General features: G+C 35.6%; 1 protein-coding gene across 20 annotated transcripts in view; it reads left to right on the forward strand.

Moving 5' to 3' along the window:
• The window catches only part of Bnc2 (basonuclin zinc finger protein 2), a 420,512-nt gene that overhangs the window by 202,019 nt on the left and 205,202 nt on the right, over nucleotides 1–13,291 (forward strand). The window contains exon 1 of one of the 20 annotated variants that reach the window (XM_074051777.1): nucleotides 5,784–10,151. The exons of the other annotated variants lie outside the window; for them this stretch is intronic. Within the exon in view, the coding sequence (XP_073907878.1) occupies nucleotides 10,131–10,151 (21 nt within the window). The 5' untranslated portion in view covers nucleotides 5,784–10,130. Of the gene's footprint in view, nucleotides 1–5,783; nucleotides 10,152–13,291 lie in introns of those variants that run through there. 20 annotated transcript variants of the gene reach the window in all.

Consider the following 13,291-nt stretch of genomic DNA (forward strand, 5'->3'; position numbering starts at 1 on the left):
AGCCATGATCAGCCTCAGAGCTGGGAGCTCTGTTTAGCTTCTAGGACAAGTGACTAGTGGAGAGTAAGAAACTCAGACCCTGTAATGTTTTCCCCAGTTCAGTGACAAAAATCTGTGCAATACTATTCATTTGAAATAACAGTAAAGTCAAGCTGCATTTAGAATTTGTCAGTAAAGGGAAATATAGCCTAGGTCCAATTTTGCTTATAACTGGAAATCTAAGGCAGTTGGCTTGGAAAGTCATTCATTTTTCTTCTTCTACTGGTTGAAGTCATCAATAAAAATGGATCAACGAATTATCATTTAAAAATATACCTGGCCTAACATCTACCTGACAGTGGAAGAGGAATAGTGAATATGGTTATCGCAGTGTAAGACTCTGTTGAAAGTGTAGCTGAGGATGATCATGGCTGGGAGCTTATCTGAGCCTCCTCTTTTACCCAGTTTATAACACCTTATCTTCGGTTTTTAATTAATCCATATTATATCCCTGTGGGGCTAGATAAATGGGTGGTATCTGAGGGCAAATAGTTAAATAGTTATTATCTTCTTTCTGGTGAGGAAACTGAGACACATAAAGATAGTTGTTTAGTTTTGTTTTATTTTATTTTTGTAGTTCTGGGGGTCACACCCAGGGCTCATGTAAGCTAGGTAAGTGCCCTACCACTGAGCTACATTCCTGAGATAGTTTTTAAACAGTTTGCTGAATAGAAAGGTAAATAAGATAAAATAAATGAGTTTTCAAACTAAAAATTAGTAGGCATCAACATTAGACAGCCTACACAAGCATATATTTTGGACCTTTAACTTCCTATTGTTTTGGTAGATAGACGACACCCTGGACTGCTCAAGGCATAGTTTTGTGAGTGATATTTTTTTGCTACCTGAGTGCTGCAATCTATTTACAGCCGGCAGATATTTCCTTTTTCTGAATGTGCTGTGAGTCCATACTGCACAATACTGCCCTTGCCTGTGTATGTCAGTTGAAGTTGTATTACAGTTTTAGAAGTTAGGCTTTGGTCTAAAGTGGCACTTTTTAGAAATATAAGTTGGTGAGTAGCCTATTGTAAAAAAAAAGAAAAAAGATCAAATTATTTTTTTCCACACAGGCTTTCCTATTTTGAAAGCAGCTAGGCATTTGGCAGACTCAGTTATTTATACCCTAGACATGAAGTACCTTGAGTGTACAAGGGACGAATGAAGAACTGAAAAAGCTTTAATTAGTCTTTACAGAATAGGTTAAAACAGAATATGTTACCACCGAGGCATAAACATATCATCGAGGGCCTAACCTTTCCTGCCCAGTCCTGCCTACACTCAGATACAGTGCATCTCCAATTAATTTTTTTTAAAAGAAATAGTCCCATTTATGCCTTCTGTTCCTTATAAAAATGGTCAACAAGTAAAGTTCTACTTAACAATATATCTGCAGATAGACAGTATTGTTTTGAATTTTAAAGAGTTGCTGTGCCTTGTCAATGACATTATGCATTTAATATTCTATATTCAGGGTAAAGTACTTTTGAAACTAACTGTGCATTCATCTCCATTTTTGCTTTCTCACTGCTCTTTTACCTTCCTCTGCTGTACATCTGGGGTTGAGTACAGGCTGCCAGTCTTAGCTTATCTGGCTGAAACACTTTGGTCCTCAGTGTCTCCATTTCTAAAACCATGGGCTAGAGTTTAACCTTCCTCCAGGGAGTACATGGAAGAATGTTACAGAGTATGCTTATAAAGGTCTCTGTGTCTCCATGGAAGTCAGTATAGACATTTAGTTTAATTCTTTGAGGTAACATAGTAGTTTACCACTGAGTGAGTGATCTTAGCTTTTTAATGTAAGCTATACCAAGGCTTGTGGCCATATAATTTATGATTCTATAGCATTAGCTTCTCAGATAAATGAAGTTATGACAGTGCGTTATCTGAAAATCAAATGTTGGCTAATTCATTTATACATCTGAAATAGATGACTTTAACTTACAAGTTTTGCCACTTTAATATAAAGTCATAAAGATTTTAAGCTTACAAGTTAGAAACAGGCTTATAGATGTGACTTTTAAAGCATGCCTTGATTTCTTAAAATTAACCCCCAAAATCTAAGGGCAGAACAGAGTATGGTTCTCTCCCTCTCACTCACTCCTTATCTTTCTGTCTGTCACTTAGTGCAAATGAGTCCTTGTGCACTAGTGCTGTTAATTTTCTTCTTGAATTCAATGATGCTTTTGATAAGAAAAGCAGTAAACTTATGGGAAGAAAGATGTCACCAGTGTACTCAATTTTCCCTTTATTTATGAGGGTCAAGAAAGCCATCTCTCAGGTCTTCTTTTCTTCCCAGGGACTATGGGAAAGTCATGTTCAAAACTAAGTGTTCTTAAAGAATTGGACAGATGCAGACTGATACTATTTTGCCCCTCAAAATATTGGCTGGTTCAGCAGCATTGCACACTCTGCTTTTCAGCTCTAAGTCTTGACCATTAGCTCATCTGATGTTGTCAGTTCTGGAACACCTTTGGAAGTTCTGTATTAGGTTCATTCTCTCTTTCATTGGAACTCATCATTTGACATTGCAATAGTGTGCAAAGCGTGGGATGAATTTGTACATATATACATGCACTTGTATATGAAAGCATGGTTCTGTTTTCATCTTTCATCACAGAGTCAAAGGGTCCTTAAGTAGTTTTGCCTTTTTGGGTACCTAAAGCCGTTATTGGTTTTAACTCACACTGATTGCCTCAAACCAAGTATTTCTCATAGGTGGAGTACCTCACATACATTCACTGCCCTTATGTGCCTGGTCACCTTTAGAGAGCATAATTCTGCTGGAAAACTATTCCTAATGAATTGCAAATGGAGATCAGTTAAGTAAGTTGTGTTAATTATGTCATTTGCAAGATTGCCTAATGTGGAATTGGTCAAGAGACTAGAAACTGCTTGTCAAATGTTTCCCATAACTAATGTGATATTTTGTGGTTTGCAAATGACACAATTCACATAACTTACTTGATGGAACCTCATTAACCACCCCTTAGTTTTCCTTAGCAAAATTATGTTATTAAACATGCCATGATAGGTTCTGTCCTCGTTACTTTGCATTCAGCCCAGTGAATAATGTTTGCTTTGTGACACCTCTCCCCAGTCCCTAGTCCTTGAAGAAGCCAAGGAAGTTCCATGTTTCACAATCATGTTTCTAGCCTGCTTTCCAGCATTGCGTACATTTAATCAGGTATGCTGTGTGCTCGTCACTACTGTCATTATACAGACCTGATTTGCACCTCTTTTGCCCAACTCTGCTATTTCTCTCCTTACAATTTGACATTCTAATGTCTCATTGTCTTAAATAGAAACCCAGAAAATCTCGTAATGAGAAAGTTTCAGTTAAGAAAGCCAAATGTATGGCAGTAGTAACTATGATAGTAATTGCAATTTGGAGTAATTTTCTACCTTTATTATGTCTCCCTCTTCTAAGAAGTCTTTCTTCACATTAGAAGAAAGCATTCTTTTAATATGTAACTTCATTTTGAACCCTGTTGTCCCTTGTGGATTGCTGAGAAACGTAACAATCAAGTGACCACATGTCTTTTTGAAAATAGTAGTATTTTGTGAGGTATAATGGCAGCTGTTATAATCCTGTCTCCAAAGAGACAAGTCCCAGGGATACTTTTTGGTGACTACCTTTCAGAATTTAGTTTCTGTCACTTAATTTTTCCCATTGGTGGGAAAGAATTACTGTTAACTTCTTTCACAGCCTGAGAGATGGTTGGATAGAGTTGGGATATAGTCCTTGCAGTAGAACGGACCAGTTTGTCCACAGTGAGTTTGAATAGCATATTGGTCTAAATGTTTAAAATACCCTCAGTCCTGCCTGATAACATCCAATTTATTTGCTTTCCTGTGAACAGACTCACTCAAATCATGGGCATGTACATATTGTTGAATCTCTTATAGCTTATTTGAACAGTTTTGTCAACGGCTATTTTATTCTTCAGTCTAATAACATCCCTTTCTCTCATTAGCAAAAATCTCATTATGGTTACACTTAGATCAAAGCCTCTTCATAAAATCATTGTCATTTCAGACTTTTCCCAGAAGTGTCACTCCAGGGGGGAAATTCTTATGTAATAAATGGGATAACCCAGTCTGTATCCTGTACATTGACTGTTCATTATCTCCAATTTGGTTACCGGTTGACCTTCTTTCCCTTAGTCACGTAACTGACTAGGCTTGCCTCTGACAAAGTCTGTCTATAAGGATGTTATCCTTCCTGTGGTCTTCCCTCTTTCTTCCCACTTTCCACCACCCCCACCCATGCCACACACATTCTGCCAACTCTGCAGACTTGGCAGCAGATCCCCCCCAATCCTTGTTATGTAACCCACCACCTACCCCTTTTTGGCAAGGGATATTTAACTTAGCAAGTTGCAACAAAGAATGAAGTTAATTGGAACATGTGCTGTGCTCAAATCTGCAGCAAAGAAGGGCTGATAGACATCAGGAAAACACAACCATATGTAGATGTTTGCTTGAGTAGTATGAGTATACATGGGAAATGCCATCTACAACCAGGTTGCATTTGAATAAATCAACCACCATTCTCCTTTTCTTCCGACACCCTCCCCTCATAGGTAATACCTATAACTTGCTCTCTCATGCCTGCTCAGGGGTGGGCATGACTGCTGAAACCAACAAGTGAAGCAGAACTATCTGTGATACTTAATGTGAGGAACCTCATGTTGCTTATACCTTGGATATCCTGGGGACCCTCTGTCCATTCCCTGTTGCAATATATTCCATAACTTTTGTTGACTTTCACCTCTATTTTTGTGTCTTCTCTAGTACTTTAGAATATTTTTCCTGCCTATCCCCTAATTAATAAAACTTGGATACAGTTTACATACAAAATTATTCTGTAGCTGGGTGCTCCTGACTCACATCTGTAATCCTAGCTACTTGGGAGTCTGAGATAGGAAGGACTGAGGTTCTAGGGCAGCCTGAGGAAATATTTCATGAGACCCTGTCTCAAAATAACCAGAGCAAAATGTACTGAAGGCGTGGCTCAAGTGGTAGAGTCCCTGCTCTGCAAGCATGAAGCTGTGAGTTCAAACCCCAGTCCCACAAAAGCAAACAAAGAAACAACAACAACAAACTGAAAACTATTTTCCTTTGAGAATCTCCTAAAGTGTCTTAGATAAGATACCTCCCTTCAGTAATTTTCTCTAAGTTTTGAGGGACTCAGAAGCTGTTGAATGGGAGAGATTCCTGCATCCCCACTTTTTTAGACGCCTCCCAGACAGAAGTGTGATGATTAGGTTACTATCAGCAACTCTTCATTAGGCTCCTTAGTTGTTAATGACAATGGATTGTACTTTATGTGTACTATCTCTTACACAATCTTTCCACCAACTTCTTTCTGTGAAAACAGTTTTATTCCCCCTTGATAACTGAGGAAACTGAGTCCTAAATGACTTACTTATGTCTATACAGCTAATAAATGATGGGGCAATGATCTGATTCCAGGTCTGATATACAACTCCCAAACTCTACCCTAATGTCCCACAAATACTTTCTGGACATCTTCCAAATGTAAGAAAAGCCATGTGTTAATGTCGATGTATTTGTTATTGGAGATATATAGATGTATATGTGTATGTGTATACATCTATGTACACATACATATACACATGAAATGTATGTGTGTGTGTATATATATATATATATATATATATATATATATATATATATATATATAATTTTTTTTTTAGGAAGAGTCTTGTTGTGTAGCCCAGGCTGGCCTGCGTTCATGATCCTCCTGCCTCAGCCTTCTGAGTATATGGTGTATGTTGCCATGCTTGGCTTGGTATTGGATATTTTAATATAATTGTTAAACTTTGAATTTCATAACGAGTATAAAAATGTGATCCAAGTTAGAGCCATTAAGTACGTTGGATTCCCTTCATTTAAGAGTCTTAGATCATGTGAAAAATAACAATGTTATTTTTCTTACTACAGAAGTAGTAAGAACTGTTGTGCTCAAGAAGATGAAGATGAAGAATTTGAGAGAAGAGTCATAACTTTCCCACAGCAATACAGAAATAGAAGAATCTTGGATGGTCTCCTTGTGCATCTTGTCCCAATCTTTCAAATGTGCCTTTTCTTTTATCCAGGCTAAGTTTTAAGGAACACTTAATTATTTTCTTTTTTATTTAATCCAGAAATGATAGGCAGACTAGAGGAATTTTGGTATCTGTTTAGAGTTTACCTAAGAGAATATTATGACAGCAGTTGGTAATGGCTTCATTAAAATAGATAAATTCAGCATCTTTGTTACAGCTTAGATTTACGATCCTGAAGCTTTGAAGTAGAGAAGTTTGTTGCTACTTTATAAAGTCTCCTATAAGAAGAAGGTCTTGATTCCTTCAAACTTTTTAAGAGAACGAGAGAAATAAAATATCTAGGTAAATACTAACCAAAAAAAGAGAAAGAGAAAAGAAACTTGGGCATTTATGCAAACTCCTGCTGATGCAGTGCTCTCTATTGGGAAGTGCATCACCTGCCTGATAGTTGTGGGCTTTCTGTACTCTATTTGATAAGTACCATTTATTTACTGTCTCATTTTCTGTTTCCTTTATGTGCTATTAGGTCAACTCTGTATGTTAAGTGTCTTATGCCACTAATTACACCTTTCCTTTCATGTTTGTTATCATTAAAGGATAAATTGTGGTTTTCTACAAACATAATGCATAGGATTAACAAAAAAGAGACACATTTTAGAGAATTTGGGATTATTTATAATCCCAGTGACTGTAAATCATTTAGCATATCCAGAACATAGTCTATTCAGTTTTTTCTGTTAAGTCATAATGGTAAAAGAATGTGAAGAATTTTCAGCTTCAATTTTGTTGTCTTGCAAAAGTTTATATTCATCTCTTTTAAGCAAAGATAATGTTTGCTTAAATAATCTTTTAATAAAAACATATTTAAGGTACATGGAACTTTAGCAGTCATTTAATTCAACCTGCACTTTCTCTGTTCATGTTGCAATAGGATTAAGGGGCCACCTAAGGTCATTGTAGACATCTAGATTCTCTTCCTATTTTTGCCCCTTACTCCTTTGGTAAGTTGAGAATGAAAACATCTCTCCAGAATGTCTTTTGATTTGGTATGTGTGAGGAACTTTGATATTATTGTAGAAAGGCAGAATAGAAATAAAAGATATTTCAGAGACTTTTAATAAAAGTTCCCATTTGTAAATCTGTGAATTTTTGCTTTGACTTCCTTAAAGGTTATTAGAAAGCTCTTGTAAGGTTATCTTAAGAGTACTTTTTTTTTTTTTTACAGGCACATAGGTGTATCTCCATCTTATTCTACCCCACTTGTGGGTATCTCTGAACTAAGATTATTGTCAGGAAAACTCAAGTTTTTAAAAAATGCCTACTTGTTGCCATTGTTCTTGAGGAAAATGTATTAAAGAAAGCTATTTGAAGATTTCTTAAATAGAAAAAAATAATCTTGAACTATGCTGGTGCAGGTTAATTTGGGGGAAGAAGTGCTATGTGTTTGTGCCATTTATTCCGGAAGAGACAAGAATAGTATTAGAATACTGTTACCTTCATCCACATTAAGAAATACAAGATGTGATTACTGCTGTTAAAATGCGTAGACTATTAGTTTTCCATCTTTTTTTTTTCCTATAAGAAATAGTAGATGAAGCTAAGAATTCTAGAATTAAAAGATAGGAGGGGACTAAGAGCCTACTACACACTATAACCAGTGTAATTCAAGCCGAGTCTTTGATGGAAGGTGCTATGCATGGATGTTTCTCAGTTTTCACATGTGATTCAACTGTATAACCAGGATTAAAAACAACACAGATTCTAGAGTAGCTTTTCTTATTTACATGTGAGGTTGCAGAGACTTACAGAAGGTACAGTTAGGATTCTAAGTGATTAGATAGCTAGTTGTTTGAGACCTAGTACCAGACCTGGACTCTTCGGTTTGGACCTGAGGTTTTCTTAGTACCACATATGTGTGAATCCCCATTCTGTCTAGAAAAGACAGGTCTGTGATCTTTATTTTTTAAGTTCTCTTTCTACTATGATAATAAATAGCTCAACTTAGTCAGGCACTGTGTCAGAGTTTAACAGGGTTGCTTCTTTAATGAAGGATACTGATATTTCTGTTTCACAAAAGAGGAAACAGGCACAAAGGGATTAAGTAATTTGTCTTCATTGTCCAAGCAAGAATTGGTGGATATGTTGGAAGTAGATCCTGGTGGTTTGGTTCCAGAATAGTGTCTCCTGATCTAGATAGCTTCTTCTGGAAGGGTTTGATTGCTAATTCTCATTCCAAAACAAAAGTTTTAGGTAGATTACTTAAACTATAGAAACTTCAGACTACATTTTGAAAGCCAAAATTAAGGGGAAAAAAATGTGGTACTCATTGCTTTGCTTCATTTCTTCAGTCTTAAGAAGTTTGGGGATACCAATGATGATATCCTTGGTAGTCTTTCTACTAACAAGTGGGCTGGTTTGTCTTTCTTCTAACAAGTGGGTACTAGGTCACTAGAGTCACTAGTAGTACCTTTGCCTCTGAGATGTGTCTTTGAAGTAAAAGAAAAATTTTAGTGAGACAGATACTGTGGGATGGATGGTTAAATGGGTCATTGGTTTTGTAGTGTGGTTTGTGTTGGTTTTTTTGAGTTTCCAAAAATTAGGAAAGGTACATAGTAAGGAAAACATATTAAAATATGCACTCTGCCTTTTAAAGAGTTCAGGTGTGGGTGACAGTCTAGAGTAGGCCACAAAGATGTTGGCATCAGAAGCCATTGAAGTATAGCCCCAGAAAGCACTTACAGAACCATTTTGTTCTTCTTCTTCTGTTGTGTGCTCATTTTAAGGCACCAAACCAAAAAACCAAAACTTAGTTGTAATTTCAAGTTCAAGAAAGAGAAATGGAAAGTGCATGTTGGGAAGGGAATACACTGGTGACCATATGAGATGAGTAGCTTAGAAGTGGGGATCACTGTTTATTTTTGCTTATAGAACATCATGGTAAATCTCAACTAGGAGTAGATGGAATCGGATGATAAATGTTACTTAGTAACTTGGTGCTTTAGATGTTTGCTTATTGTGGAGAACAAATCTTTAACTAGTAGGTAGATATTAGTTGGTGACTTTTAATTAAATTTTAACAGTAAGCAGGAAAATAGCTATTACATTAAATAACACTATCTTACACATTCTTAAAATAGAGAACAAATTTCTCTATTTGTTTCTTTGTGTCACAATTTAAGATCTTCAAGATTTTATTTCAGTCTTCCCACTGACTTACTGAATGATTTGCAATCTATTATTTTGAAGAAACATTCATACTGCATATCTAGGGATTGATTTCTACTCTGCAAAACAAAGCCACGTTCTTTGTATTGCTTTTCCTATAATTATGTTATCCACTAATCCTCATGAATTTCTCCAGGGTCATTTCTAGATCTTTTTCTGTGGTGAGGGTCTAATACTCTGTATTTGTGCCCACATACATGTGTAAATGCTCATGTGGATGGTATCTTAGCTGGAGCCATCCGTACACATTGAGTTCTTAGAGCACCTGATTGTGTATCTTTCATCTTACGAGCCAAAATCCAGAGCCTTGATGTCATATGAGCCTAAGGGACAGAGCCAGGCTTTGACTCCAGCCATTCTGATGTAGTTTGGGCCCTTCACCAGATGTCTTGTTGCACTGAAAGTTCACGTATTTGATGCCTCCATTTCTAGCTTTCTGAGGGACATGTGGGTTGTCAAAATACATGTCTAAGTTTCATGTTTAATTCACAGCATGCAGCCCTCCTCACAGTTTCTTTTACAAATTTGTTCAGCTTTAGTAGAATGACCTCTTGATGGGTTTGTATAATTTGAAATGTTAAAACGTGATTAAAAACAGGAGGATTTTCTCCTTTCCAAGGAGACTTAACCAGTTCATGAAAATTTGGTTGAAAAATAGTAGTTAATAATTAATGTGAAAGGATTTTGTCCCACATATGTCTTGTTAAACATTGTAAAGTTGTCAAAATTAGATGAACTCCAATATATTAGTATTTAATATGATGTATTTAGGTGGTCTGGATGTGAAATTTGGGAATGATGGTTGTAGCTTATCGTGTGAGTATATGTATGTGTGTATGTGTGTGTGTGTCTTTGAATATTTAATCAAACATAAGCAGTGTACTTCCTTTACATGCAACCATTGCTCTTGGCTTTTGTAGTCTGATGATTTAGTTTTCTTCTTGTGATTAATTTTCTTAGCCTGAAATGTAGCCTGGTAAGATTAAGGACAGTGTTGTTCAAATTCTTCACTGGTTCCCATCCTTTATGAAGATATTTTCAATGCTACCTTTTATTTACATTTAGAGGCAGGATAGAAAAAGATGGGCTTGTAATCTGTAAAAATTAAAATCAGTCTTTCAAAAAATTGCTTGAAGTGTAATTAGTGAGGGAAAGTGTAATCCATTTTGGAGTCACCCTCCCCCCACCAGTCATTTAATATCTGACATTGTAAGGCTTATATGCTTTTGTTATTAATAAGGAAATAAAAAGGTTTGATATAGAAATTAAAGAACTACTTAACTAACATAAAGATAGTAAAACAAAAGAATACAGTAGTAACATTCAACAGTGGTATACTGAGATTGTAATTATTTCTTACAACTTGAAATCATTGTTGAAATATGTTAGACTTATGTTTGCAAAAATAAAGAAGCCAGACAATGAGCTTTAGTTCTTTATAGATGTTACTAATTAGTAAGAGAACACTAAAATTTAATGTTAGAATAAAATGATCAGATTTGGTTCAGTACTTAACCCAGGCCAATAAAGGCATTGCTAGGAATGTGAATTTTCATTACTTCTGTTATCTATACTAAACTACGTTTTGATAAAATGTCATAGGCGGTGTCATCCAAGAGTAGTTTATTACTTGCTTATGGAAATCAATATTTTTCATAACTTCAAAACTTTTATAATTATAAAAGAAAAATTTCTTAAAATTTTAAGAGAAAAATAAGACTTGCATATGATACCATTTTTCTGAGAGTTCCTTAAACTATAGACTTTCAAAATGTTTTATATTTTCTGGTCAGTAATAATTGAGTAACTACCCTGAAGTTGCATTGCTATCTTAGATGACATTATTTTCTAATTGTTATTTTTAATGTTTAAAATATGTATTACCATTGTGTTTAAATGTTAAATTCCCTACTGAGAATCATATACCCCATACAGTGGTTTTTAAGTGAGGCAACTTGTATGCATTTAGAAAGTGAACTCAGTTTTATTTATTTAAACTAGAAGAAGAAAATAAACCATTACAAATTATATTACTCCGTTTTCTTTGGAGCTTACTATTTTCTGGCTGGTATATTTTAATATATGAAAAATATATTTGATTCTTATTTTTTCTATAGAAGAGTGTCTTTTTCTAGGACTGTGCTTTTATGGTGGAATATTGCATATGTGTAACAATGTATCCCTACGCAAGGGTTTTCCTTGTAATTGGAGACAGGTCAGTGAGGGGTGCAGGCTGAGAATTTGAGTTTGAAGTATCATGTACTGGAAAAGTCCTTGTAGTCTTAAGACTATTTTGAGTGTTTAATTTATTAAGATATCTCTAAGTCTGAAATACTCTTAATGCTGACATGGTTATGAGAATAACCTGTTTTTAAAAAAGTATATATATATATTTGCTTTCTTCTTCCAGATTGTTGATTTATCCAATAACAGTATAGCATTAGCTGTCTGAATTCTTCCAGGTACTTCACTGGACTTGACTTACAAGAAGCAACCTTGATGATGAAAAATTTGCATATGTGTGTATTTTTAACATTTTTATCCTAGTGCACTTGGTTGCTTCAGAGATAGGAAATGGAAATAACAAGACACTCTTAGAAAAATCTTGTTTCTGCAGACGGTTCAACCTTGCCAGAAACCACGAGGCAGTGGAAATATCACGAGAAAGCTTGTTCCTACAAGACTCCCAGACTGCTTACCAGACCAAAGAAGTTCCCAGAAATTTAGCTTGAAGCAATAATTTAAAATTTAGGAGGCAGATCCAATCTTGCTCAGAGTCACCTATTGCTAATTATAGTTGCCTATGATGTCCCAATGATTTTGTTATCAGCCACATACAAGTGTACCTCTGAATTTTGCAAGTTTCTTCCGAAATACATTCTTGCTGGACATTTAAAGACATTTATTTCACCGGGTGTAAATTATTCCACCATAGCCTTAATATTTTGAATCTATGTATTTTTTTCCCTTGAGTGAGGTATCTTGTTCTCACCTGATAGAACAGATGACTTTTTCCTTTAATCAGGTTCCATTTGTATCTTAAAATTTCTAGTAGCTGGGAAGCTTTCTTCACACAGGTCAGACCTATTTTTCTTTGCAAGTGAGTTAGATGCTTAGTTGTATACCTGTGTCTTTGAAACTTATGGGGCCACTGTCTTTTTAAAAAGTTACTGTTTTTATTTTAAAAATATTTTGGGAAACCACAGAACTTTAGTTATGGCTTTGAACCCCTTGGAATTACTCTGATAAAGCCAAAGCTTCTTGTATACTGTTGTGATTTAAATCACACCCTGGGTTATTTTGGGGAGTAAGAGCGATCCATTTGACACAGGCAGGTCTTCCCTAGAGGAGACTTGCCCTTGCATGCTTGGATAGATGGCTTTGATGTCGGGTGAACATCACCACCCGAACTGCTGTGTTTACACTGTAAGAATGCTTTCTGAATCTCTCACTGCCTCTCTCTCACACTTCCAGTTGCACTTTAGTTCTGAATACATGGACACTGAAGTGATATTTTCCTTCAAAAATTTGCTTGTCAGTTAGGCACTTTAAGAAGCTTATTCTTTGAATGATGTTCTGTGAGAGTGCCGGCACAGGTTGGTATTGGGTAATTTTGAACACAGAATTAATTTTGTAGCCTTTCACCTGGCTGATGAAAGTCATAAGAGTGTGGTAAGAAAAGATGGCAAGAAGAAAGGGGAAAAACTCAAGAGTAGTTGTCTTTGAACCACAACAAGATTTACTCTTCAGGGTCCTTAAATCTGTTTTTCTCATTAACTAGGAAAGCAGTACTTGGACTTCTTTAAAAAAATTTTTTAAATCAAGGAATGATTGTAGGGCAAATTATTTAGAATTGTATCTATATTCTGCATCAATAGTTTTCTCCTTTATTAATTAAAGACTGTAGCCTCAAGTAACATCCCCCTTGTTTGTAACTGAGATACAGATTTTTACTA

This window comes from Castor canadensis, chromosome 13 (assembly GCF_047511655.1).
Source record: "Castor canadensis chromosome 13, mCasCan1.hap1v2, whole genome shotgun sequence".
Taxonomy (NCBI): domain Eukaryota; kingdom Metazoa; phylum Chordata; class Mammalia; order Rodentia; family Castoridae; genus Castor; species Castor canadensis.